The sequence below is a fragment of the Rattus norvegicus genome, chromosome 7 (genome assembly GCF_036323735.1).
Source record: "Rattus norvegicus strain BN/NHsdMcwi chromosome 7, GRCr8, whole genome shotgun sequence".
NCBI classification, from domain to species: Eukaryota; Metazoa; Chordata; class Mammalia; order Rodentia; family Muridae; genus Rattus; species Rattus norvegicus.
The window spans coordinates 111,234,731-111,259,248 of NC_086025.1; the positions used below are offsets into that span (position 1 = coordinate 111,234,731).

General features: G+C 52.3%; 1 protein-coding gene across 2 annotated transcripts in view; it reads right to left on the reverse strand.

The window, feature by feature from the left end:
- Positions 1-24,518, reverse strand: part of Myh9 (myosin, heavy chain 9) — an 80,673-nt gene that overhangs the window by 10,440 nt on the left and 45,715 nt on the right. For both annotated transcript variants that reach the window (NM_001305877.2, NM_013194.2), the window contains 22 exons: positions 24,407-24,500; positions 20,910-21,002; positions 20,395-20,458; positions 19,728-19,826; positions 19,308-19,451; positions 18,448-18,543; positions 17,382-17,500; positions 16,075-16,227; positions 15,098-15,271; positions 13,710-13,883; positions 12,011-12,125; positions 10,125-10,318; positions 9,900-10,021; positions 8,646-8,715; positions 6,451-6,611; positions 5,647-5,755; positions 4,588-4,719; positions 3,907-4,113; positions 3,340-3,477; positions 2,710-2,833; positions 2,098-2,269; positions 230-442 (listed from right to left, as the gene is read on the reverse strand). In NM_001305877.2, coding sequence (NP_001292806.1) covers positions 230-442; positions 2,098-2,269; positions 2,710-2,833; positions 3,340-3,477; positions 3,907-4,113; positions 4,588-4,719; positions 5,647-5,755; positions 6,451-6,611; positions 8,646-8,715; positions 9,900-10,021; positions 10,125-10,318; positions 12,011-12,125; positions 13,710-13,883; positions 15,098-15,271; positions 16,075-16,227; positions 17,382-17,500; positions 18,448-18,543; positions 19,308-19,451; positions 19,728-19,826; positions 20,395-20,458; positions 20,910-21,002; positions 24,407-24,500 — 2,967 coding nt within the window. The remainder of the gene's footprint in view (positions 1-229; positions 443-2,097; positions 2,270-2,709; positions 2,834-3,339; positions 3,478-3,906; positions 4,114-4,587; positions 4,720-5,646; positions 5,756-6,450; positions 6,612-8,645; positions 8,716-9,899; positions 10,022-10,124; positions 10,319-12,010; positions 12,126-13,709; positions 13,884-15,097; positions 15,272-16,074; positions 16,228-17,381; positions 17,501-18,447; positions 18,544-19,307; positions 19,452-19,727; positions 19,827-20,394; positions 20,459-20,909; positions 21,003-24,406; positions 24,501-24,518) is intronic.

Below are 24,518 nucleotides of genomic sequence, written 5' to 3' on the forward strand. Positions count from 1 at the left end.
CAGATTCCCTACCACTGGCCTCCCTCCTTGGTCATCTATCCATCCTCAGGCCCAACCCAGCATGTACACTGCAGACTCGTGCCTTGTCAGCCTAACCTCCACTCCATCTCACGGGGTTCTGCAGCAGGACCTGCACTGTGAAGAAGCTGCTGAGAGACCACCAGCACGCATGCTCCCTGGTTCACGCGGTCAGGCTTCCCTCCCCAGCTATCGGCCCGCCCTGGCGCACCTCAGTTCCTGCTGGGCAGCGGTGGAGTCCAGAGTGTCCTCCAGCTCTGTCTTCAGAGCCTCTAGCTCTTCTCCAAGATCCCGTTTCTGCTTCTCAGCTTTGTTCCTGCAGGCTCGCTCCGACTCCAGGTCTTCCTGCAGCTCAGAGATCTGAGTTTCCAGTTCTCGAATCTTCTTCAGGGCCATGTTCTTCTGAGCAGCTTCTTCTTCCACTCTGCCAGAGAGATCAGCGACATCAGTGTGAGGCCACTCTCACCTCCAAGCAACAGGAATGCGCAGAAGAGCCTTAGGAAGGCGTGGCCAAAGCACCATGTACAGTCAGTCAGGGACTGAGGAGCAACCTGAGCAAAGCCGAGCCATCAGGATGCTTCAGAACAATAGCATGGCTCAACAGAGAGACGGCTCAACAGAGAGACGGCTCAACAGAGAGACGGCTCAACAGAGAGACGGCTCAACAGAGAGACGGCTCAACAGAGAGACGGCTCAACAGAGAGACGGCTCAACAGAGAGACGGCTCAACAGAGAGACGGCTCAACAGAGAGACGGCTCAACAGAGAGACGGCTCAACAGAGAGATGGTTCAGTGGTTAAGAAGAACACTGGCTGCTCTTCCAAAGGACCTGAGTCCAATTCCCAGCAATTACATGGCAGCTCACAATTCTCTGTAACTCCAGGACACATGGGGACACATGGGGACACACACACACACACACACACACACACACACACACACACAAATAAAATTTAAAAATATATATTAAAGAGAAATGCCAAAAAAAAAGAGAGAAATACAGCAGAATTTAAGACTGCCTCAAATATATAAAACTTCAAATGTTTACTGGAAAGATACAAAGAAATAAAACAGTATAGGTCATGTGGGTGTGAGTGCTGTGAATTTACGTCACTAGGAGCTGGTAAGTCAGCTGAAACCACTGTTCTGTGGTGGTGGCAGACGGAGGGAGGGAGGGGCTGTACAAGGGGGGCAGGGCACGAATGAGAAATCACAACTTTCTGTTGTAAATCTAAAGATACTATTTAAAAAGAAATGTATGCAGGGGGCTGAATGGCTCAGCAGGTGCAAGGTCAAGCCCTGGACCACACAGGGAAGAAGAGAACTGACTTAGGCAAATGCCCTCTGACCTCCAATGTACAGCGTGGCACATTATCCTTCGGCACCCCCATAGGTAAATGTAAAAAAATTGAAAAGAAAAAAGTTACTTTTAATATATGCCTACAGCCACAAAATAAGGAAAGAGCAGGGGACAGGAGACCATAGAGGGGAAGTAAGAAAGGGAATGGGTGGAAGGGGAAGGGAGCACTACAGAGAATGGGGAGGGGAGGAGGGAGGACTACAGAGAGTGGGGAGGGGAGGAGGGAGGACTACAGAGAGTGGGGAGGGGAGGAGGGAGGACTACAGAGAGTGGGGAGGGGAGGAGGGAGGACTACAGAGAGTGGGGAGGGGAGGAGGGAGGACTACAGAGAGTGGGGAGGGGAGGAGGGAGGACTACAGAGAGTGGGGAGGGGAGGAGGGAGGACTACAGAGAGTGGGGAGGGGAGGAGGGAGGACTACAGAGAGTGGGGAGGGGAGGAGGGAGGACTACAGAGAGTGGGGAGGGGAGGAGGGAGGACTACAGAGAGTGGGGAGGGGAGGAGGGAGGACTACAGAGAGTGGGAGCGGGGAGTACAGAGAATGGGCAGTAGATGGCTTTTGTGAAGATTAAACACTCCGGAGCACACTGTCTGTGGAGCAGACATATCTTGCCATAGGCTCTGAGACAGAAGCAGAGAACACGCTCACGGCTTACTGCAGCACCGAGAATGGGGCAGGAAGCCCCTGCACATGTGACACTGGCTAGGAGCTGAGCCTCACCTGGCCAAGGCAGCCTGCAATTCCTCCTCCTTCTTGGCCAGCTGCATCTTGAGCTCTGCGATCTGCGCCTGGAGCTCAGCAATCTGGTCGCTGAGGTCTGTGGAGTCTCCCTCTAGCTTGCGGCGGGTCTTCTCCAACTCCTGCCTTTGCTTCTCCTCCCTACGAAGGCGCTCTGCCAGGAAGAGACACAGAGCCTTAACTACTCCTGTAAAGCCAAGCACTATGCTCTTGTAGGACACATGGGCAGCTTAACCATGGACACGTCCACTTCCAACTCGAAGATGAAGCGGAACCAAGGCGTCTGTGTCCCCATGGCAACACAGCACCTGGAGCTTTCGTCTCCTTCCTTCTTCCCTTCACAGCTGTCAAAAGCTCAACAGCTTCTAGAATGGCTGTGTCCGACACATGCCATATCAAAGTTTCCTGCTTATCACTCCTCACACAGGCACCCAGCCAGCCATGCAGCAATGAGTCTGCAGCCCTGACTCCCAGGAGAACCAGATAGTGTCCCTACAGCCTGATGGCTTCACCCCGGGCTGAGCCGGGCTTGCCTATGAGCAGCACGTGGCTCGGCGCTCTGGATGGGCAGGACGCTCATGGTCAGCACCTCACCTTCCAGGTCGGTGATCATCGCCTCGTGCTTGTTCTTGAGTTTGGCCAGGCTCTTGGACTTCTCCTCCTCTTCCATGAGGTTTGTAGTAAATTCAGCTACTCTGTCTTCCAGCAGCTTCTTCTCCTGCAAGTGGGGGAAGGATGTCAGAGTTCGGCGTTGGCTGAGCACATACTTTAGGTCTTCCAAAAGAAGGCTCAACCAGAGATCTATATGGATCAAGGGTAAGGCAGAGCCTTAAAGGTCTGACCTGGGACTTCTGGGTAAATACATATCCTTAGACACTACAAATGTAGGTATCCAAGACCTCCCTGGGGGTCAGGTACAAAAGACGTCTAGGTATCAACTAGCTTAGGGAAAGAACAAATAGCCCCACCCCTAGCCCTATTAAGAGGCTATCATCTGGTATTTCCTCAGTCCTAAAGACTGGGAAAGACCGATACCAAGGAGAAACAGGAAGCCTCTGGCCCAGCCTTCTCATTCACGAGAGGTGCTGGTGTCCAGAGGCCTTGTGTGCCCTGGGAGAAGTGTTTGCCACTGGACGGAGCCATGGCACTGCGGGTGAACAGGCAGGTAGGCCTGTCTGGGCCTGCCCTACTGCATCCATAACTGCACGGAACAGCAGGCCCCACCTTGGCCAGTTTGCAGTTTTGATCCTCCATGATGATCTGGTCCTCCTCCAGTTTCTTCAGCTTGGCCTCAGTGGTCACCTTCTCAAGCTGCAGCTTCTGCCGGGCACTCTCCTCCTCCTCCAGCTGCTCCTCGAGTTCCTAAAGGGAGAGGAGATGTGAGAAGGGCAGAGGACACACAGACACACAGACATGTACACGCGCACACATGTACTTCTGGCTCCTACTCAGGAAACCTGTATGAGAACTGGGGCACATGACTGACATAGCATTCCCAGGGTTGCTTGAGCCAGCATGCCACAAAGAGGCCTGTGCTGAGGCTGATGGAGGAAGGACCAAAGAGAGAAGCTCGGTGGCCTATTCAATGTTCAGCTGGTAAGACTCATGGAGATGTGAGTCGTGGACATTGGGCGACTGTCACCAACAGCCTCCACAGAGATGCCCAGGTGGACAAAGAAGGCTGCTGTGACAACTGATCTGTGTGTCTGTCTTGTGCCACTGGGTGCCCCCAGCTGACCCCTCACAGGCCTGTGCCCCGCCCTGCCCGGCAGGCGCAGGCGCAGGCGGTACCTGGATGTTCTGCTGCATCTTCTTCTTCTCTGCCTGCAGATACTGGCAGCGCTCCTCCTCCTCCTCTACCCTGGCCTCCAGGTCATGGCAGATCTCCTCCAACTCCTGCTTCTTCGCTGTCAGGCGGGCCCGGAGCTCCTCAGCCTCGGCACACAACTCTGTTTCCGCCTGCAGCTGCTCCTGAAGCTGCAACTTCTCTGCCATGAGCTGCAAAGAACACGTACAAAGACTAAGCTCCCTGCGGCCTCCTCGTAGTCCAGATAAGAAATGTCCCCCAAGGCAGGCACGAAAGGCTTGGTTACCAGTGGCTGGCACTGTTTGCTGCTGAGAACTTTAGAAGCGGGGCCATGGCGCAGGGAATAGAGACCCTTCTTTCCCTCTGCTTCCTTGGCACAAAGAAGTGAGTAGCTCTGCTCTACCACACTCAGTGGTGGCATTCCGCCTCAACAGGGGCCAGTGACCGCAGGCCCAATCTCTTCATCCCCCTTAAGTTACTTATCCTAGGTCCACTGTCACAGCAACAGGGCCCCAGGGTGGGATTATGGCTCAGTCTCCCCGCTGACTACTGCTCTCCCACTGGACTGCAAGTGTTTTCTAAGCTGCAAAACCAGCCAGCCTGCTAGTGTCCAATAGGGGCAGCACTGAGAGCAGCTGGGATTGACGGGTAAGACTGACACCTACCTGAGACTGCATAGTCTCCATCTCTGTCAGCCTGTTCTCTGCAGCCAGATGCTTCTCTCGAACTTTTGTCAGTTCCGCCTCCTTGGCTAAAAGCTCATCCTCATGCCTTATTGAGTTCAGCAGGGGCTTGACCTGGGAGAGAAGACAGGGGCAGAGTTAAGGCCAGCTGCTCACCCCTAGAAGCCTCTGGAATGTAAGCTCCAGAGGTGAGCAGCAACCAGACCTGCTCTCTGGGGAGAGGGTACAAGTAGGTGCAACCTTCCTAGAAGTCAGACTGTACAACATGTTACATGTACATAAAGACGTCCATGACACACTGTCTATAGGCCCAAGACTTAGGAATGACCCGTCCATCCTCTAGGCAACAGCTCCTAAAAACTGATGCTGATGGGAATTCTAAATACAAAGTGCAAAAGACAAGACTATGTACACAAGTCAGCGCTTGGCTACGTAAAAATGCAGTTTCCATAGCTGAGACTTACTGCACATGAGAATACAGAAACATCATGGCGTTGGCTCAGAGTGAAGGGCCCATGATTGAGGTTCTATGACCTTTCTATGTTTTTGGCATTTAGCATACGTTATACATTATAAACTAAAATTGACAGAACAAGTTGCAAAGGAACTTTTTTTGCAACAGGGTCTCTGGGTAGTCCTAGCTGGCCTAATTCACTACGTAGACACAGATATCCACCTGCCTCTGCCTCCTGAGGGCTGAAATTAAGGCATATGCCACCATGCCCAGCTTGCAAAAGGCATTTTAAAGACACAAGGTATACAGGAGAAGTTCTCAGCAGCTAGCTGCCATGGGGTACCACAAGAGGCTAGTCTCTGCCACAGGGCCCATGTGTAGGAAAGGCAAGCCCTCGCCCACAGGAGCTGCTCTGGTTTTGCCCAGCCCGGACACTGCCATCCACAGCAAACAGGCGGAGCTGCTGGCAGGCACTCCCAGCACCAGGTTAGGCTCACACCACTGAGCACTGTGGAGCTACAGGAAAGGCTTGTGATGTGAGCAAGCACCACGAGCAGAGGAGGCTGAGCGGCCTGTGGAGAGCCCACCTTGGTGAAGAGCCTCCACCACTGCCAGTTGCGGAGTCTGAGGTATGCAGCACAGTTCCTCTGTAGGACCTTCATGGCAGTCAGCTGCTGCTGCCTCTTGGCAAAGGCCCTGGAGATGAAGAGCTCAGTCAGCAACTCAGGGATGAGGGAAGCACACACCAACAACCCTGACTCACGAAACACTGAACACACAATGAACGACAAGGGCTCAGGTCATTCAGCCACTGCCCTCCACTGAGGTGCTCTCAGGCATAAAGGACTTACGAGAACCAGTGACAAGACTCCCACTCGGTGCAAGATCCAACTGTGACCTTACAACCTTATGACCTTATGACCTTAGTCATGATCCATCTGTGCCCAGGGCACTTGGGCTTGACTATCCAGCCCTGCTGCCTCCCCGCCTGAGCTGCTGCTGGTGCACAGCACTGGCAGCCGGTGTGCTACAAAGGTGGGTGTAAGGCGTGGGCGCCCAACACAAGCTCTTGCTCATTTTTAGGCTCAAAGCTCACACTGGGACTGTCCTGGAGCATGTCTGCCTGCTGCGGCAGGGGAATCTGAGCGTGGTGAGCTCAGGATGCCTCCATGGAGTATGACAGGCACAGACAGGCCTGGTGCCATCCCCACATGGTGAAAAGTCTGGATTAAATAAGCAGACACCTGGGACAGTCAAAGCTCATTTGGCTGACTCCCAGACACCCCTCTAGACAGGCCTTCAACTCCCAGAGGCCTTCAACCACAGCTGACCATACTGTCCTCAGAGCAGGAACATGTGAGAGGTGTGGGTTAAGGGTCCCTGCCACTTACTTCCTGGCCAGGTAGCCTCTGCAGCAGGCCTGGAAGCCAATGATGACATCAGTGATCTTCAGGTCCCGCTCTTCCTCCAGGTGAGCTAGGACTCCGGCCCGGAAGAACACTTTGCTCTGGCCGATGCGGTACAGGTTGCTGTCAAGCTCCAAGGCTTTGATCTAGAGAGAGCAAAGCAGACCACTCTGTGCCACTCTGCACAGCGGGAGAAAAGGCCAGGACTTGCCTCAGCCCAGTCATCCAGGGGTTCAGGAGGGGCTGCACCTCCTGCAGGAGCCTTCTGCCCCAGGACCAGAGGGCATGGGTTCAGGAGCACTAAGAGAAGGAGTAACACAGAGCAAGGTGACAAACCAGACTGTCAAAGAAACACAGGGCTCTTCAGAGACCTCGTCTACCTCCTGCCTCTGCACCTGGAGTCATACTCCACAAATGCTCAACCTGGAAGCCTCCACCTGAAGTTCACTGGTACCAAGGGCCTTCAAGGGCTTCAGGACCCAGCACCACCTGGAGACCCTGGCTTGTCTCCTCTCTTGAGGCCATGTCTCTCAACTATATGGGGGTGATGCTTCAGTTTAAAAAGAAAAATAGACACAAAGCAAATGACACTGTCTTTCCCAGCAGGGCCACGAGCCCTACCCAAGAGAATGTCAGAAGACTCAGCACAGGGCCAAAGCACCAGTGAGCTCCAAGCAAGTTTTAGTCATCATGACAAACTTGGGTAACTCCAGCCAGGGCAGCAGCTTGCTCAGAAAGCCCGAGTGGCAGGGTGTTCTCTGCTGTCAACTGACTGGATTTAAAAATCAGTCAGGAGACATGCCTCGGGAAGTCTCCAGAGTTTCCCCAAGGAGGGATAGGTGTCACCATGCTATAGACTAGAGTCCTGAACTGGATAAACTGGGCAAAAGGAGAAGGCAGTTGAGTGCCACTCATTTCTCCTGCCCATGCAGACGCCACGGGAGCAGCTGCCTCCCTGTCTTCCCACCACACCCTCATGTCCCTCATGATAAGACTCTACCCTCGAAATGGGAGTCCAAACAATCCCTCTCTTCCCTGAAGTTGCCTTTTGTCAAGTACATGGTCCCACAATGAGAAAGTAACTAACACAAGTAGATATGTGTGCCAGCCAGCCAGCCTGTCTGACTGTCTGGGAGGGATTTAGAATAAGCTCCCACTGGCACTGTCAATGAGTAGTCTATGTGCATTCTGGAAGACCAGACCAGTCTGTCAAGAACTCCTGGTAGAAAGTCAGGAAAGTAGGAATGGGTATGGGCCTGTCTCCTGCCGTGTCCCTAGCTCTCTTACAATGTGACAAGACCTAGGAATAGTCTTACCCATCTTTCCTGAAGAGCCAGGGAGAGAACTCTGGTCCCTGTAGAAGGCACATAGCCCACGCCACAAGAAAGTGGGTAAGGGTCCATGGAGAAGAGGTAATCCAGATCCCAGAGGAGACTTCCCAACCCTGCCCTCCCCTCCCACACTGGCTGACAAGCATTTGGAGAGCAGGCAGCATCCCCCCACCCCACGTCCTTCCCTATCTCAATCTCAAAACCACCAAACATAAACTTAATCTACAAGAGAAGTGCTGAGCTGTTTCTTCTTATAACTCTTCATATCAGCAGCCCTGCCTCCATAACTCGAGACAGCAAGCAGTGGCCCCTCAGAGGCCAGGCTGGGAACAGGAAGCTGCATAGGAAGCCCAGGAAAGGGCCCACGGTGGGCTGAGCCCCAGTGAGGCTATGGCACGGGGACCACTGGTGACTAAACCAGAACCCAGAGTGTGCACCTCTCACCGAGCTACGGCAGGAGGTGTAGGGAAGAAAGTCCTGATGTCGGGTCAATCCCTAGACCACTCACAGCCAGCTGCCTGTGGACTCACTGAATACAAAGGCCAAAGAAAAAAAAAGCCAGGAGAGCAGTAGACTTGTTCCCTGAATAGAACAGAGCCACTCCTGTCAGAATCCTACCTCCTTTGGCCTCGTCCTTGGGGACCATACTGGCTCCCACATATCCCTGACTACCTTGAGGCCTCTGAGGGTAGCCTCTCAGGAAACTAAGAAAAATCAGAACCTAAGCACAGCAGAGACCACATAGCACAGGCATCTTCAGGTCAAAATGACCAATGGACACTCGTCACATGAGCAGCTGTGACCCAACAGCCAAAGGTGGCCACTCTAGGGAATTGCAGCAGGACTCACCATGAGCACACACGCCTGCTTCCCATCCATGAAGCCCTTCGGAATGGAGTTAGGTGTGAGGATCTCATACCTGAGGAAGGAGAGAGAAGTTAGTCATTCTATCCACGCTTCACTTCTGCATGGACTACACCTTAATCAAAACCTAAGGCCAGCCACCCTTCTAGAGTAGCAGACCACTGAGTCTCCCAGAGAAGGAACCCCACCCCAGTCACACCCTGCTCCTTCCTGGCTAAAAGGGAGTGAGCTTGGAAAGAACACTGGAACATTTCTGACACCAGGAATAAGCTACCGGCTGAACCTGTTCCTGCCTAACCAGAGAGCCCTCATCTGGGATCCAGGACAGGCATGCTCCCAGGTCCTCTGGGCACCACATATCAGCCCAAGGAATAGATAGCAGCATTGTGGTAGCAATCAGCACTCAACATCACTAGACAGACTAAGCCCAAGGCACGAGCTCCTGCAACACAGCAGGAAGCTACAGCACCTTCCAGCCCTGCTCCATAGTCTCTTTGGTGAGCGTGTGTCTCTGGCTGCTCCCTTTGCACCCACCCATCATCGTCCCTGGAAATGAAGCCCCACACAATGTTCCTTCTGGTGACAAGATGGGGCAACTCTCCTCACATACGTGGGTGTGCTGAATTGATTCTCAGACATTTGAATTTAAGGTCTCCATTGGTGGCCCTGTTTGGAAGGCTTAGGAAGTGTGACCTTGTGAGAAGAAGTGTCACTGGAGATGGGCTTTGAGAGCTTAAAGACTTGGTGCCGGGGTTGGGGATTTAGCTCAGTGGTAGAGCGCTTGCCTAGCAAGCACAAGGCCCTGGGTTCGGTCCCCAGCTCCGAAAAAAAGAGAGAGGAAAAAAAAAAAAAAAAAAAAAAAAGACTTAGTGCCATTGAGTTTGTTCTGCTTTCTGTTTAGTTAGAGATGTGAGCTCTCAGCTTCCATCGGCGGTACCGGCCTGCTACCGCTGCCCTGATGGTGATGCATTCTTACTCTGAAACTATAGGCCCCAAGCAAACCTCTCCTTCTTTAAGTTGCCTTGGCCATGGTATTTTATCACAGTAACAGAGAAGTCAGTGAGACGTGGTGGTACCGAACTAAGAACCATCTCCCCACAGGGCACAGAGGAAGGATCCAGAGACTGTGCGTTCAAACATGTGGACACAGGCCCAGCTGAAGGTCTCTTCAGGAAACAAGGCACCTGAGACTTCCGGCACGTGTAGCTTGGGCCAAACAAAGGGCCTAGGCCAGCTCACCTCTGCCGGAACTCCTGGAAGACCACTCTGTTGGGAAAGCCCTGGCGGCAGATTCGGATGCCTTCAAGGACGCCATTGCAGCGTAACTGGTCCAGCACCAGGTGTGGGTCCAGTTTGCCGGCCTGGAGAGTAAAGTCCATGTAAGCAACCTCACTACTGTACCAGGGGCGCGTTAGTAAAGGGTAGGTGAGCCCTGCTGCTAGGGGCACAGTCGAGCATCCGCACCTTCTTCTCGTGGTTGGGAATGATGCAGCGGACAAAGTTGGGATTGGTATTCCTCAGTGTGGCCATGAGCTTGGCCAGCTGCTCCTTGTACAGCTGCCCCACAGTACGGAACATGCCCTTCCGAGTCTTGAAGGCACCGGGTAGCGCTGTCTCAGACATTCCAGCCACCTGGTCCAAGCCAATGATTCGATCCACTGTGAAGAACAAAGCCTGTGAGTGCCGACGCCACACTGGAGGGTCAGGGGCACAGGAGACACAGCATCAAGACAAAGAGCCTGTGTGGAGCTGCAGGACCCTTCTGCTCTGAGCTAAGACTTGCAAGGGTCTCTGGTTAGGGCAGACCTGACCTGGGGAGGAGGCACATCCTTTTCCACGGCAGGAAAGAACAGGGGCACATCTCTAGTTCATCACCAAGGCTGACCCTATGCTCATGTCCCCTACCCTGGCCAGCTTGGGAAGCCCCTCCAGAGCTGATTCCCAAGGTAAACCTCCCCCAGCACAGACCTCTAAAGCAGGAACCAGGGCAGCCCATGGTAGCATTAGAGACAATTCTGAAAACCCAGTGCTGCCCTAAGGATCTTCCTGGAGCACTGATACAGTATTACATGGTACGTGGGTGCCGCCCACAGGTCTCTAGCCTCTAGACCAACCCCAAAAGACATGTTCAGTGAAGTGAGCTGTTTCTCCAAGGTAACAACAAAAGCAATCAACAAATCCAAGCAACAGCCACTGATATCAACATAGCTAGTGCTAAATCCGAAGGCTACAATCACTAGGAACAGGTTATGGGTTCTGCAGCCAAGCCTAGTTCCTACTCCTGTTCACCAGGGGGCTCGTTCTTATATGAGGACAATTTTTTAAAAACTGAAATGTAGCTTAAAATGAAAGCCACAGTGGAGCTTGCGAGCCACTGACTTCAGGACCCTGCCATGGGGCCTATTGAACTGGCCTCCAAAGCCCGGGGGTGAGTGGCTGGAGGAAACACTTGGGTCCTAGAGAGGAAGGAGCATGTGGCCCCATGGCGACTGGCCCCTGTACATATCCTGCTGCTGACCTACACACATGGCAGTGCTCTCTGAATAACTGCTGAAGGATCGTACAGCCGCCCTTCCACTTGACACACAGCAGCACACACTGTACCTGAACCTCATGCAAGACACACAGCTGCGCACACAGAAGGCGGCCTCTAGGGGGAGCTCTAAGGAAGCCAGTTTTTCCATGGTTTTCCCCGTGTGTGAAACTTATTGGAGGCCTGGGACAGGCATACAGAGGACAGGAGACCAGGGCAGCACAGGAAACAGGCACAGCCAGGCAGGAGGAGCCGTGGGGTAAGGAAAATAAGACAGAAACGTGCAAAACGTACACAGCCCTGGGTATGGCACACAAGAGACCCAGTGCAGGCAGCCAGTCACCTGATTCTAGGTGGAGAATGGGAAAGCGGCGATAGAAATAGGCTCTCTGAGTGCTCTGCATCTCTGCAACAGAGAGGTTAAAGCAAGACCCAGGCAGAGGAGAGGGGAAGATGAGAGACAGAAAAAGAACAGGCTTCAAGGCAACCAGTGTCCTAAGGAGGAGAGGGAAAAGTACAGGGAGGCTTGGGGGTTGTAGGCCTGTATGCTTAAGGCTGGGGCCGCCTATGGAAGGTGCCTGGCCGCTTGGCCAGAGAACCTGCAAAGCCTAGGGAGCCTCTGCCCTGGAGGAGATGGCTATGGTGCTGTGTGGGGCAAACTGTCCCTTTCAGTCCTGACACATCTTTCTTGTGACAGTCACAGAGGGCAAAAGACACCTGACCAATGTCATGGTCCTTTGTGTGGTGGCTGGGTCCTCTGCAGACTGGGAGGAGGACAGGCCCAGTGTGAGGCAGGGCTGGAGGGCAAAGGGCGTACCATCCTTCCACAGCTCAGAGACAAACTTGTCTGAGGACTGGTGAAGCAGGGTGGCAATGTTGTCGTTCAGAGGGTCCATGTTCTTCATCAGCCACTCATCGGCCTTATAGTCCACCTGGAAGACGCAGAGACCCGTCACGAGTTACTTGGGGGAAATAGACTCTCGGAACTGCTAAAGGGACACGAGACCCCTGGTGTGAACACCATTCCGAGAGGCAAGGGACAAGGGACAGACGCAGCAAGTACTGGCAAGACACTCTCTGAGGGGCTGCAGATCGAAGCCGGCCATTAAGACAAAAACAAGCTGACAAGGGACAGCTGAGGGGATGATGTCACGGCTGGCCACAGAATGCTGTTGTCTTTAAAGAGGAACACAAGCAAAAGTCCTTTTTATACTCACCACTCCATGTTAACTAACATTTCTTTGTAGCCATAAGGTAAGTTATTTCTGCTTTTTCTTGTCTTTTCAGAACACCATGTTTTCTATAACTGCATGCATTGCTCTAACCTTTTCCAAATACATTCTCAGTATCACAAGGCCCACTTCCATTGCAGGAGGTCCCAGAACAACACAGACAAAGTAGCAGGCATACTGGCCTCCCTCTCTCTAGCCCACATGGTTAGCAGCTGCCACTGAGGAACAGGATGGAGCTTCCTTTGTCCTAAGACCAGCACACACATGCTGTAAGAGGGCAAAACAGAGTGGGTGCCACCACCCGACCCCCGGCACAGACATGGCACAACTACTTCCATTGGTCAGACCTGAGTGGCAGGCAGTGTCCCCCCTTCCATGCATCCTGCAGCAAAGCATCTGCGGGCTGCTGTGCTGGAAGCTGGGCACCGATGGGAGGCGGAAAGGGGCATAAGGCCAGAAGCCTTCCGAGGGCAGCGTGTACATTGTGCTTTGGGTTTTACTGTATTTTTCTGGGAAATTTCAAGAGTTGCTTCAGCAGCCTTAGGAAGTACACAGGCTTCACAGGAGAGGCAGGCAACACAGGCCAGGAGAGCACCACTGAAAAGGTGCCAACAGTCCAGACTGTGTGCCCCAGCTAGTACTGAAGCCTTCAAAGAGCAGCTTCAGTCTCAGCATAGACTACATTAGGCTGAGGCCCCAGAAGCACAGACTCTGATGAATCCTAGCCAAGGGTTGAGCGCAGCTCTACCACACACCAGCTGTGTAGCCCCACGACAATGGCTGCTATCTACAGCAGGGACAACTCCCTTCCCCCTGTAATAGAACACAACTGGCAATGTCTGGAGACAGTGTGGGAAGGTGCTAAGCCGGAATTCTTTCAGGAGAAACCTGGGGTGCTACTCAACACTGCAGAAGCACAAGTCAAAATAAAGACACCTGGGCTACTAGAAGCCAAGAAACCTTGCCCTGGAGTATGGACCCACAGGAGCTCTCGTAATCTCTGCTCCCAGGTCAGGAGACGGAAGCTCAAAGAGATTAAGCAAAAGTCACTCAGTTCCTAAGTATTGGGGTCTCATTTCAACTCCAGGTCACAGCTACAGCCCCTCCACCCATAAAACACATTACACCACACCCTGACGCCCCAACCATATTCTACACCATAGCTTCCAACCATAGCTAGGCCTGTGTGAAGGGCTCTGAACGCAGACTGCAGGCTCACTACTTATTACGCATACTACACATTATCAAAAGCTGCCGGGCCACGCCCTTCTCCGGCTGCCTCACCTTGCCTGCATAGTGGATGATGCAGAAATCAGCCTTGTCCTTCAGTTGCTTGGGCTTCTGGAACTTGGGGTGGGTGCCCTGCTCCTGCACCACCTTCTCCACGAAGCTCTTGTCAGTGGCTTTAGGGAACCAACATTCCTCATCTAACAGGGCCAGGATGCCTGGGGGACCCGCCTGGAGGAAGGACAGCAAGGGAACAGGGTGAGCAGGGTATGGAGCCACGCCCACCCACAGGAGGAGCCAGGGTTGGTGCGTGAATCCTCAGAATTCTTACACAGAGGATGGGCATTCTCCAAACGGGAAAAATTGTGTCATTAGAGGTCAGGACCTGAGTTAAGAATTCTGTTTTAAAATGCCTCTGGAGTCTGGGCTGCAGCTGAGAGATGCGGTACTGTGGTGAGAGTCGCTAGTGAAATCCCAGGGAGACTGACAAAACGCAGTTCCACAGCCACCCACACCCCCAAGTGGCTAGTTCCAGGGCGCTCAGAGGCTGCCAAAGTGACTGTCCCTGGACTAAAGGCCCCTTCCCAAGCCCTGGCCCCCACATTGCAACTACACCACAGCTTAATGAGGAGTCTAGAGGCCTAAAAGAGAGGAGAGAGACCCGAGACCCCATAGTCTTCTGATCACTGAACTAAAAGATGATTACTCAGCAAGTGTCTGACACTTTGGAGCCAGGTAGGGTCCTGACAACTATAGATTCAACTAAGGAAAAAACAAAAACAAAACCTCGAAAGGTCAGCATCAAAGTACATGTTCCAGGTCCCACTGCCACTGACAGTGTTTCAAAGTGCCCAGACTTTCTCCTGGGCCTTCTGATAATCTTTCTTGTGACTCATGTCCAGGATACTACACCTTGATCGTCCAACTGCACTCAGGAGTTGACTCAGAGAGGGAAATAGGTCAGGCATAGGTCAGGCTTCAATACCATGCACAAACCCAAAAGCCCAACCGGGTGCTGGAAACTCCATCTAGCAAGAGCTATAAATATGGTCGGACTTAAGGAGGAGGAAGGCTTCTTCTAGCCCCAGCCATCTCAACAATCAAGGCCACGGGATAAATGCTATGTGGCTGTGCTGGTCTCAGCAGCTTAAAGCTGGGTTTTATGTGAATGGCGCACAGTTCTGTGCTATAGCAAGTGGGGGTGGGGGAAATCTTCTTATTTCACAAAAGCATGCTGTTTCTTTAAGACAAACTGGTTAGCACCTGCTGGATCTAGGGCAAACAGAACGCTCAGCCCAGTCACATCCCCATTGATCAGGGCATCTTTGATGGGGACCTGGGCTGTGAGCTCTGCAGACAGCAGACAGCGGGAAGAAGACTAGATACCAGTGCCAGCAGGGACTGCAGAGAGGTGTGAGGAGCAGCCAGACCAGTGTGGCTCTTACCGGCTTCTCAATGAGGTCGATGCAAGGCTGCAGGTCAAGGCCAAAGTCGATGAAGTTCCACTCGATGCCCTCTCGCTGGTACTCCTCCTGCTCCAGGATGAACATGGTGTGGTTGAACAGCTGCTGCAGCTTCTCGTTGGTATAGTTGATGCAAAGTTGCTCGAAGGAGTTCAGCTGCAGGAAGAAAAAGGCATGAGAGCTCCCTCCTACTGAGGGCCCAGGGCCACAGGGATAGAGTGCAGGGAAGGTCACTGTGACACTCCAAGCACTGCCTGTAGGCAGTGGCCAGGATTTGTCCTGCATGTGCCCTACTCCACAGCGGGAAGCCTCTGCCTTCTGAGGATAGCTGTGCGCTCTAGCAGGCTGACAAAGCCCTACGCTGATCATGCTATGAGATAAACAAAGAGACTTAGCAAGAAAAGGGTTTTGTTGACTATCTTAATCAAAAGCCAGGATATGGAAATTCATCTGTGCTCTTCCTGAACAAGGATTAGCTGTGGGCTTCCTCTCCTTTCCAAAACTGACCCACCAGAGATGAACGAAAGTGACAGCAACAGATCTGTGACTCGGCTGCTACCACCGTGGCTGTGCACTATACTCAAGCCACAAGGGGAAAAAGTTGTAACACTTCAGTGAGAGTTTAGTGACAACTGAAGACCGAGTTCCCTGAATCTGAGCTCTTGGCTTCTCTGAGGTCTCCTATGAGCAGATGTAGGATCTCATCGGCTCTTCCTATTGGATCTCAAAGGCTTTGTGAACAGGAACACTGTGTGACCTCGAAGGCCAGCCCCTCTAAACCTGCCGGCTGGCCGTGGGCCTGCACCTGCGCTCTTTAACACACACCTACAGTGTTCCGATTCGGAGAAGATTGTCAGTCTGAGCAGCTACGGGACCCCAACAAAAAAGACTCGGGACCCAAGGAGATGGCAACCAAGACGCCGAAGGGGAGGCCTGGGAGTGTGACGGCCAGAGCTTACATCAAAGATCTCGAAGCCAGCGATGTCCAGGATCCCGATAAATGAGGCGCCCTGCCTCTTGGTCTTGTCCAGAGCTTTGTTAATGCGAAGCACCAGCCAGCGGAACATCCGCTCGTAGGTAGCCTTGGCCAAAGCCTCGATGGCAAAGTCAGCCTAGGGAGGAGAGCCAGGGGCATGAAGGTTAGATACAAAGTCTGAAAGCCACGGGTCCCTATCCCCAGAGAACCAGCCTAGGCATGGAAGACGGGGAAGCATCACAAATCCTGGCTGAAGTGCAGCTCCATGACAACAGCTGGAAAACATCTGTGCCCCCACAGCACAGGACCCAGATACCTGCAAAAACTATTTACTAAAGTGGTAACATCCCAAGACTTGCTTCAAAATAACACAGGTGAGAAGGAGGGTGAAGACTGACCAAGTCTAGAGATCTGCTTAAGTTCCTTGGGACAGGTACAAAGGGGCCATTCTATTGTGTTGCCTGTTTCCAAAGTTTCATTATAAAAAACCAGAATTGAAACTAAGTTAAAAGGGAAAAGCGTCTGCAGGAAATAATAATCCGCATGGGTAAGACAATAAACACTGTTGCTGCTTCTGACTTTGTTGTATTTTCTGAAGTGTTTTTGTAGCAATTTTTAATTGGGGGGAATCAAACTTTCTTGTTAATTCTTACAGACATGAACAGTTGGCAGCAATCAGGAACACTGACTTTTGAAAACAACACTCTTCTCTTTGCCACCATGGCGTTCCCAGGAGCAGCCACAGCTCACAGCTATCCAGTGGGAAACTTTAGGAGGAGCCTTGATCACGGCATCATCCAAGAGCTGGCGCTATAAACCCCATGACCAGAGCCATGGATAAAGCCGGAGGAGGAGGAAGTCCGGCCTCGAGGGCACCAGGCCCAGGAATGACAAGCACACTTGCCTGGCACAGATGGGAAAGACCCTGCTTGTCTCTCAGCACATGTAGCAAGGCAGCAGGTGGTAGAGAAACAGCCACTTGGCCTGAGTTCTAAAGATGATGGGGTCATTGCTGGCACCAGGAACCACACCACAGAAACCGTGAGGCCTCATTTTAAGCAGAAGCAGGTGTGGCATCATCTTAAACACCAACCAGCCTAAGGCAGCACTTTCCAAAGGTGGACTTGGGCATGTCCCTCAAGTGGTCAGTACTGAGCTCTGAATAAGGAGAGCTATTCAACAATTTCCACACCGCTGGCAGTCCAAAGCAAGCCTCACACTGCACAGCTGCAAAAAACAGCTATCTCCCCAGGAAATGTCCAGGCAATGTGACACAGAGACACAACATACCTGCTCTTTAGTCTGTGCCTTCTGCACATAGTCTCTGCCCACCTTGATGCGCGGGGTAAGGATGCCTCTGGTGAAGTCGGTCACATTGATCCCCAGGAGGTGGGACACCTTTTGAGCAGCTGACAAATTCAAAAAATAAGGCAAGGGTGAGAAGTGGTTTAATTAAACCCGCATGTAGTGCAGAAGAAAGGTGGAAGGCGGGGGCTGGAGAGATGGCTCAGAGGTTAAGAGCACTGACTGCTCTTCCAGAGGTCCTGAGTTCAATTCCCAGCAATCACATCATGGCTCACAACTATCTGTAATGGGATCCAATGCTCTCTTCTGGTGTCTGAAGACGGATATAGTGTACTCATATACATAAAAAGGTGGAAGGCAAAGCTAGCCACAGTGCAGGCCTACAGACATCGCAGAAGAGCAGAGGCCTCAACCAGTGTCAATGTAGGTCTCTATCCAGACCTTCAAGGGGACAGGCCCACCTGAGGCCCAGCAGAATGTAGTCCCACAGAAGTACCCAAAACAAAGCCACACAGCCCACATCGAATGTTTTTAGAGGACTGCAAGTGAAGACAGTGCTAGACACTGTAAGACAAACAGGAAATGGTAGAAGCTGGGTGAGGTGAGTTACATGGTGTCACATCCTGACCACTGCAAGGATGAAGCAAAGGTTATTTTGTCTCAAGCAGAAATGGCTTTTAGCACCAGGACAAGCCGTTTGATTTCAGAAACAAGTGAGCAAAACTCAGGCCAGGAAAGAAGGTCCCTAGGTCCCCGCCTCACCGGCAGCCACTGGCGGTGTGTAATTTACTGTAATTTACGTTTGCTCAAAGGAAACAGCTGGAGGAAGGCTTAACAATGCACAGCTGTGATCCCAGCTACTAGCACAGGTGACAGCTCGATACCTCAAGCTCACAGCCAGCCTGAGCAACACGGCTGAAACCCAACTCAAGAAAACCCTGTAAAGCTAAAACCTAAAAGCTACACACCCACAAACACAGACAGTTAGGGGGGACGGGGGTTGGAATTTCTGCTGAGCACACCCTCAGTTCAAATGAGAGCCTGGTGTTACCTGTGTTATCTGGCATGGACGCCTGGTCAGTGTTCCGTTCCTTCTTGAAGACAATGTTGCCAAGCTGAAGGACGCCAGAGATGACCCGCAGCAAGCCTTCGGTGTTTAGGAAAGACAGGTCAGAGTGGACAGAGGCTGGATGAAGCCCCAAGTGGTTGTGGTAGCCAGTCCACAAGAGAACCTTGGCTAAGCATGAGTACCGCACTTCCTGGAGTGTCAGGGTATCAGGCCTTGTCTCATAGTGTGGAGGCTTCCTGTCTTGGGGGCTCTCTACTACTCAGGATGGCTTGTCTCTCCTAGACACACACACAAGGTCTGATAATATGTTTAACCTTTCTTTTTCTTTCTTTTTCTTTTTCTTTTTTCTATTTTGAGAAAAGAATTTTTTTCTCTGTAACAGCCCTGGCTATCTTGGAACTCGATCTGTAGACCAGGCTGGCCTCAAACTCAGAGATCCAACCTGTCTCTGCCTCTGGAGTGCTGGGATTTAAGGCATGTACCACCACTGCCTGGCCCACGTTCAGCCTTTCTAAGCCTACAGTAAGGACATGCTTCTGGCTCAAGGCCCACGGCCTGCTTTTATAAATACCGTTCTATTGGGACACAGTTATACTCATCTACTTAAACAGTGCCTGCCAGTCTCTTCCACACTTCATAGAGTCATGACTCTTTCCTTTGCTTGCCTGTAGTGCTGCCAGCAGCAAACCCAAGCCTATTCTTTAAAGACTTCCCTTGATTACATGGGGATCCCCAGCCCCAAAGCCAACAGGAAGTTTCTACAGGCCTCTCATCTACCTCAAAATGCCCAGAGGCCAGCCAGCCAGCCCCAGGACCTCTACCACAGGAAGTACTGGCCTTACCCATCTGCTCATCCTCTGGGATACCCATAATCCTCATGGCCTCCATTGTCTCCTGGAACATGTCCTTGTCCTGCTGCCCTGGGATGGTGACATGCCCATTGGACAGGAAGCGGTATTTATTGTATGGCTCCAACAGGAGATCAGCTGTGAGGAGAAAGGTATGGTAAGTGAGGTATGAGACTCACAGGCTCCAGGCAATGCTGTGACCTCCAAGACTTAGGGATGTGATCACCCCGACCACTCTCTGAAACTCAGCAGATACGGCTAGCATTTGCATGCATAACTCAGAGCATCAAAGCTCTGAGGCTGAGGCTCTGCCTGTGCTGTGCCTAAAGACAGAAGTCCTCCCTGCTTCTCTTCCCCAAACCTTATTTCCACTCCGCAGTGACATGCAGGCCCTCCCATGGGGCCCTGACTCACTCTTCAGGTGCTCTCCGGCCCCAGACAGCAGGTAATAGAAAATGTGGAAGGTTCTTTCCTCCTTGGCTTGGCGGATAGCACGAGATTTCTCCAGAAGATCTTTGAGTAGGTTAAGGAGGGACATGCTAGAGGGAAGGCAACCCCCTGCCTAGTCCCATCTCCATCACAAAGAACTGAATGTCACCAGGAAGGAAGAAAGGTACAGAACAGCAAAGCAGGGCACAGCCAGCCACCTTGCCTCCAGCCTTCAAAGAGGCTGCTGGACTAAAAGTGCAGCTCACACACTGGGAGAGCCATGTCTGCTTAAAGGGACTCTGCTGAGGAGTGAGTGACAGTACTGTGGCGAGCACTCCACAAAGGCCACAGGCTGGTATGATGAGGGAGACACAGAACAGCAGCCACCATGGGGCTATCACTCAAGAGCCCCACTGACGGTTTTCAGTAGTCCCCTCTTGATCCAGGAGGGACCTCTCCTCTGAGCCCCAGGTCACATTTCTAGTCAGCAACTCCATGAGTCAGCTGTTCTTAATACTGCCCCAATGCCACACAAATGCTAACACAATAAAGCCCAGAGGGAGGTGCTGAAATCAGGAAGCAGCCTGTCTTCTATGAGGGCTGCCACCTCCCATAATGCCCTGTCTCTTGATTCTGCCAGTCATAAGGATACAAGTCTCAATGTTGGCCCCAACGATGTAGCCGTTGACATCAAAGTTGATACGAATGAATTTACCCTGAGGAGAGACAAATACAGAGGAGACAAATCGGAAAGAGAACAAGAGGCCTCACCCAGCCCTGCTCCTGTACCCAGAGGCTGAGGAAGACCAGAAGCTCTGTGTTTAAAAGCTGAGCCAACATACAGGACTCAGAGGCCCTGAGCTAATCAATGCCCAGCCTGGACTTGGCTCCTGGCTCTTATGGGCTGTTCTCCTTGCTATGTGACCTGACCCTGGGAGCCCACTGGTCACTGGTATGACAGGGCACAGACAACACTTCCTCACTGGCTTTTCCCATCTTCTGTGAAGGAGACTGTGGCCATTCTAAGAGGGGGAGGGCCACGCTGACAGAAACTTGAACAGCAACTGGAGGAGGGAACAAAACTCACGTCTTTGTTTGGGGTAAAAGCACCAGGTGGGAAGCCATGGTGCTAAGATACGTGCATGGTGCCCACCAGTTGGTACTCACAAATCGTGAAGAGTTGTCATTCTTCACCGTCTTGGCGTTTCCAAAGGCCTCTAGGATAGGGTTGGCCTGCAGCAGTTGGCGCTCCAGCTCCCCCTGCAGAGGAACCCAGAGTCTCATAAAGGCCAGGTAACAGTGTGGGCTAAGCCCAACACACCAGGAACACAGGCCTGCAGGGAGGGCTCTGGTAGCTGCCATTCTAGCCTCCTCCTTCCTGCTGGGCCTTTGCAAACAAGTTGATCAGAATTTGACCTGTGAGGAAATCAGGAAGCTACCAGCTCTGGGAAAAAGTGCTGAGAGTAAGGAGATTAAGACACAACCCAGTCTCCGAGACAGTCTCGCCCTATGCCCACTGGCCTTCTGCCCCTCCACATATCTAATCCCCACCATTTCCCCTCTGCATCAGGACAGGCATCAGGCCCACAAGACACAGGTTATCCCATCCAGACGGAGTCAGAGATACTGTCCCTACGGGTTCCATCCAAACCTTCCCTGACATCCAAATGAGGGACCGGTGAAGGCCACTTTGGAGTCCCACATGTTTATCAATAATTTTCACAAATCCTATCTGTGGAATCTTGGGGCTTGTTAGGGGCCAGGATAAACCCTTGTACATCTTGCTCCTGGACCAATGGTGCTTACATAGGCAGATAGCTGCCCTGTTTCTCAGACTCAGGAGCTGAGGTTGGGGAAGAAGGGACAATCTGTTCAAGATCCCTGAGCCACGAAGTCAGCCAACTCAAGTCTTCTACCTAACTACTGCCAATCACTTTAATACCCCTGTCCTGGCCACTGTCCACCAAATCAATTCTGCAAGCATCAATCAACAATGGCCAAAACTGGTCGTTGAGAACCCAGGACCCCATTCCTCGTGACCTCTAGTGGAGTGCCTGACTCTCACCAAGCAGAGTTCACATTTATCAGCAGGGCTGAACAGTGGCCAGGGCTTTATGGAAACAGCGGCCACCTGAGATGGATGAAAAGTAACACAGAAGTGGTGGCATTAGCTCTCCCAAGAGTCAACAACACACCTGTCCTCCAGCACACCTGCCTTCCAACACACCTGCCTTCCAACACACCTGCCACAGACACCGTGTGTCTACAGGGCACCAGCAAGGTTCTGGAGTCCACCAGAGTCCAGAAGTGAGCCAGATTAAGTCACCTCAGCCAGGGCTCCCCTCTTCTGCAGAAACTTCCACAGCCCAGTCAGGTAAGTGAAAAGGTCACTCTACTCCTGAGAAGAGGGCCACTGAGGCCAGGCCACAGGGCAAGGACAGCCATGCCCTCAGCCATGGCTCTGCAAGCACTGGGATCCCTCCTATCAAAGCAGAGGCCAGGCTGCCAGGATGGCTGGGCCACTCCTGCTCCCTCAGCAGTCTCTGCCTGCCTTAGAGGCAGAGCTCAGGCTTCTCCTGAACCCACTCACAGCTGCTACAGAAAGAAGAATCAGTGGGCCAAGTGGGAGCAGTTACAGAGCCTGTTCCCCGTTGCCAATGGTGATCGATTTACAGACAACTAATAGGTACAGAAGAAACTTTGTGAATGAACTTTGCACAATATGATATCTGCTGGTGTATGAGCCTAAGTTTGAAAATACTGGTCCAGTTTCTGAAAAACTTTCAGGGTAGGGGGTGTTTCAGCCAGGGGGCTCCAATTACTAAAAAAAAAAAAAAACCCTGAAGGAAACAGGATGGCTGCTCAGACAGCAGAAGTTCATTGTCCTCTTAAGGAAGCTCAGTTCTGAAAATCCACTGACCTAGCCAAGGCCACATAAAATGTCTGGTGGGCTTGGTCTGCAGGTGTCAGGGGTTAAGCCAGTCACTGCAGGTAAGAGTTCCCGCCCACAAACGTCAGACAGGCCTCGCACGTGTCAGGTATGGGAAATCACAGTACAGCTTCAGGCACGGTAAACAACTACACCAGTCAATGGCCTTTGCAGTGGCAGAGGCAGTCAGCCAACCACTCTAGCTGGAGGAGGACCCAGGCACAGAGTGCCCACCACAGGGTGCATCTTCACAGCTTTCTTCCCACCCTAAGACCCCAATCATTTGTATGCCTTCCCTCTAAAGTTGGAACCAGACATGAGGCACATGGGGCCCTTTTACTGCTCTCTAACTAGGGTCCTGTCTCTTGTCCTCCAGGGCAGAGACTCCAATAGCACCCTCCTAAAAACCAGTCACATACCAAGCATTCAACAAATAGCTGGGAAATAGATTTTACTCCAAATTCAGAGACAGAAAACCACAGCAAGAGACCTCCTAACCTCACAGCTCTGTTTTTAAAACAGGTCTCCTATAAAGAATGGAAAATGGGGTGGGGTGAGGTGGGGGATAGGGGGTGGGGAGAGAAAAGAAACTTTATTAGTTTCTAAATATAATTCCTAACACCCCACGGAAAAAGTCTCAGAAAGTCCTGAGAAGCTTGGCATGTAGAGAGTTGTTTCTGGTCTGGTTCCACAAGACGGCATACGGATGCCGTGCGGCTGCACCCGAGCTACGCATGCAGAGACACCCCACTCACTAGTGAACAGTGTGGAGAACGCCAGTATGGTGAAGCCAGTGAGGCCAGTCGAGCACCCCAGTAGCCTGGGGGTGACATCACCGGCACTTAGATTTCTCAGGGCAACCAAGGAAACCTGGAAACTCCAATCTGGGACCTCCTGGCATCTCTCCCAGCTTGTGCCAGGAGAGGAAGAGCCAGTCATCTGTGACTGGTATGCACCACTGAGCGTGTGGGACTCTGGGAAGGCAGGTGCACATCCCACCGTGCCGAGACCAGAACTGCACAGGGCCCAACTGGAATTCAGGCAGGTCTGGAGCTCTGAGAAAAGCCAGGTGATGAGGCTGACCCAGTCAAGAATTGCTGTGTGCGTCACGCCCAGCCCTCCTCCCGAGTCAATCAGTGAGCCGAGCCTCTAGGAAAAGTTCTAGCTGCGGAGAGTGACAAAGTGTGGGGTGAAAAGCTGCTCAGAAGAATGTATGGCGTCCAAGGGCACACGATGGCAGAACACGCATTCCTAGTGCAAACGTGCAGTAAAACGTGCATCTCACCTAGCCAGGGCACTGCTGAGTTCCACCAAAATCCACCAAGGGAGGAGGGAAAAAAGGAAGTAAGATGACTTTCCAACTGTGCTTCCTCAGTGAGAGGCTGTCCACCCAGAGCATTGGTTCACACAACAGAACAAGGGTAGGGGATCAAAGGCAGGTCAACCCAAATCCTTCTGGCCTCCATCAACTTGAGAGCCGTCTTGGGCTGGCCCTGTGTGCAGCAGTTAGCTGCCATGACAAGCATTCTGCTGTGCAAACCCTGGGATGGCTCCAGTTTCCATAGCAACTTGGAGAGTTCAGAGGCCAGGAAAGGAATGGACCTGCTACTATCCAGCCACTCCCATTACCTCTAAGCCACCAACCAGGGAAGTGGGTGAGCCTCTGCTTGATCCCAAGAGCATCCTCATTTTTAAAGATGAAGCCTCCCTCCTTCACAAGGTGCCAAGCACTCACCTGGTCCTTCTTGCTCTTGTGTGAGGAGGCCACATGTGCCAGGTACTGGATGACTTTCTTGGTGTTCTCTGTCTTGCCTGCTCCAGACTCACCCCTGCCAACAGAGTTAATG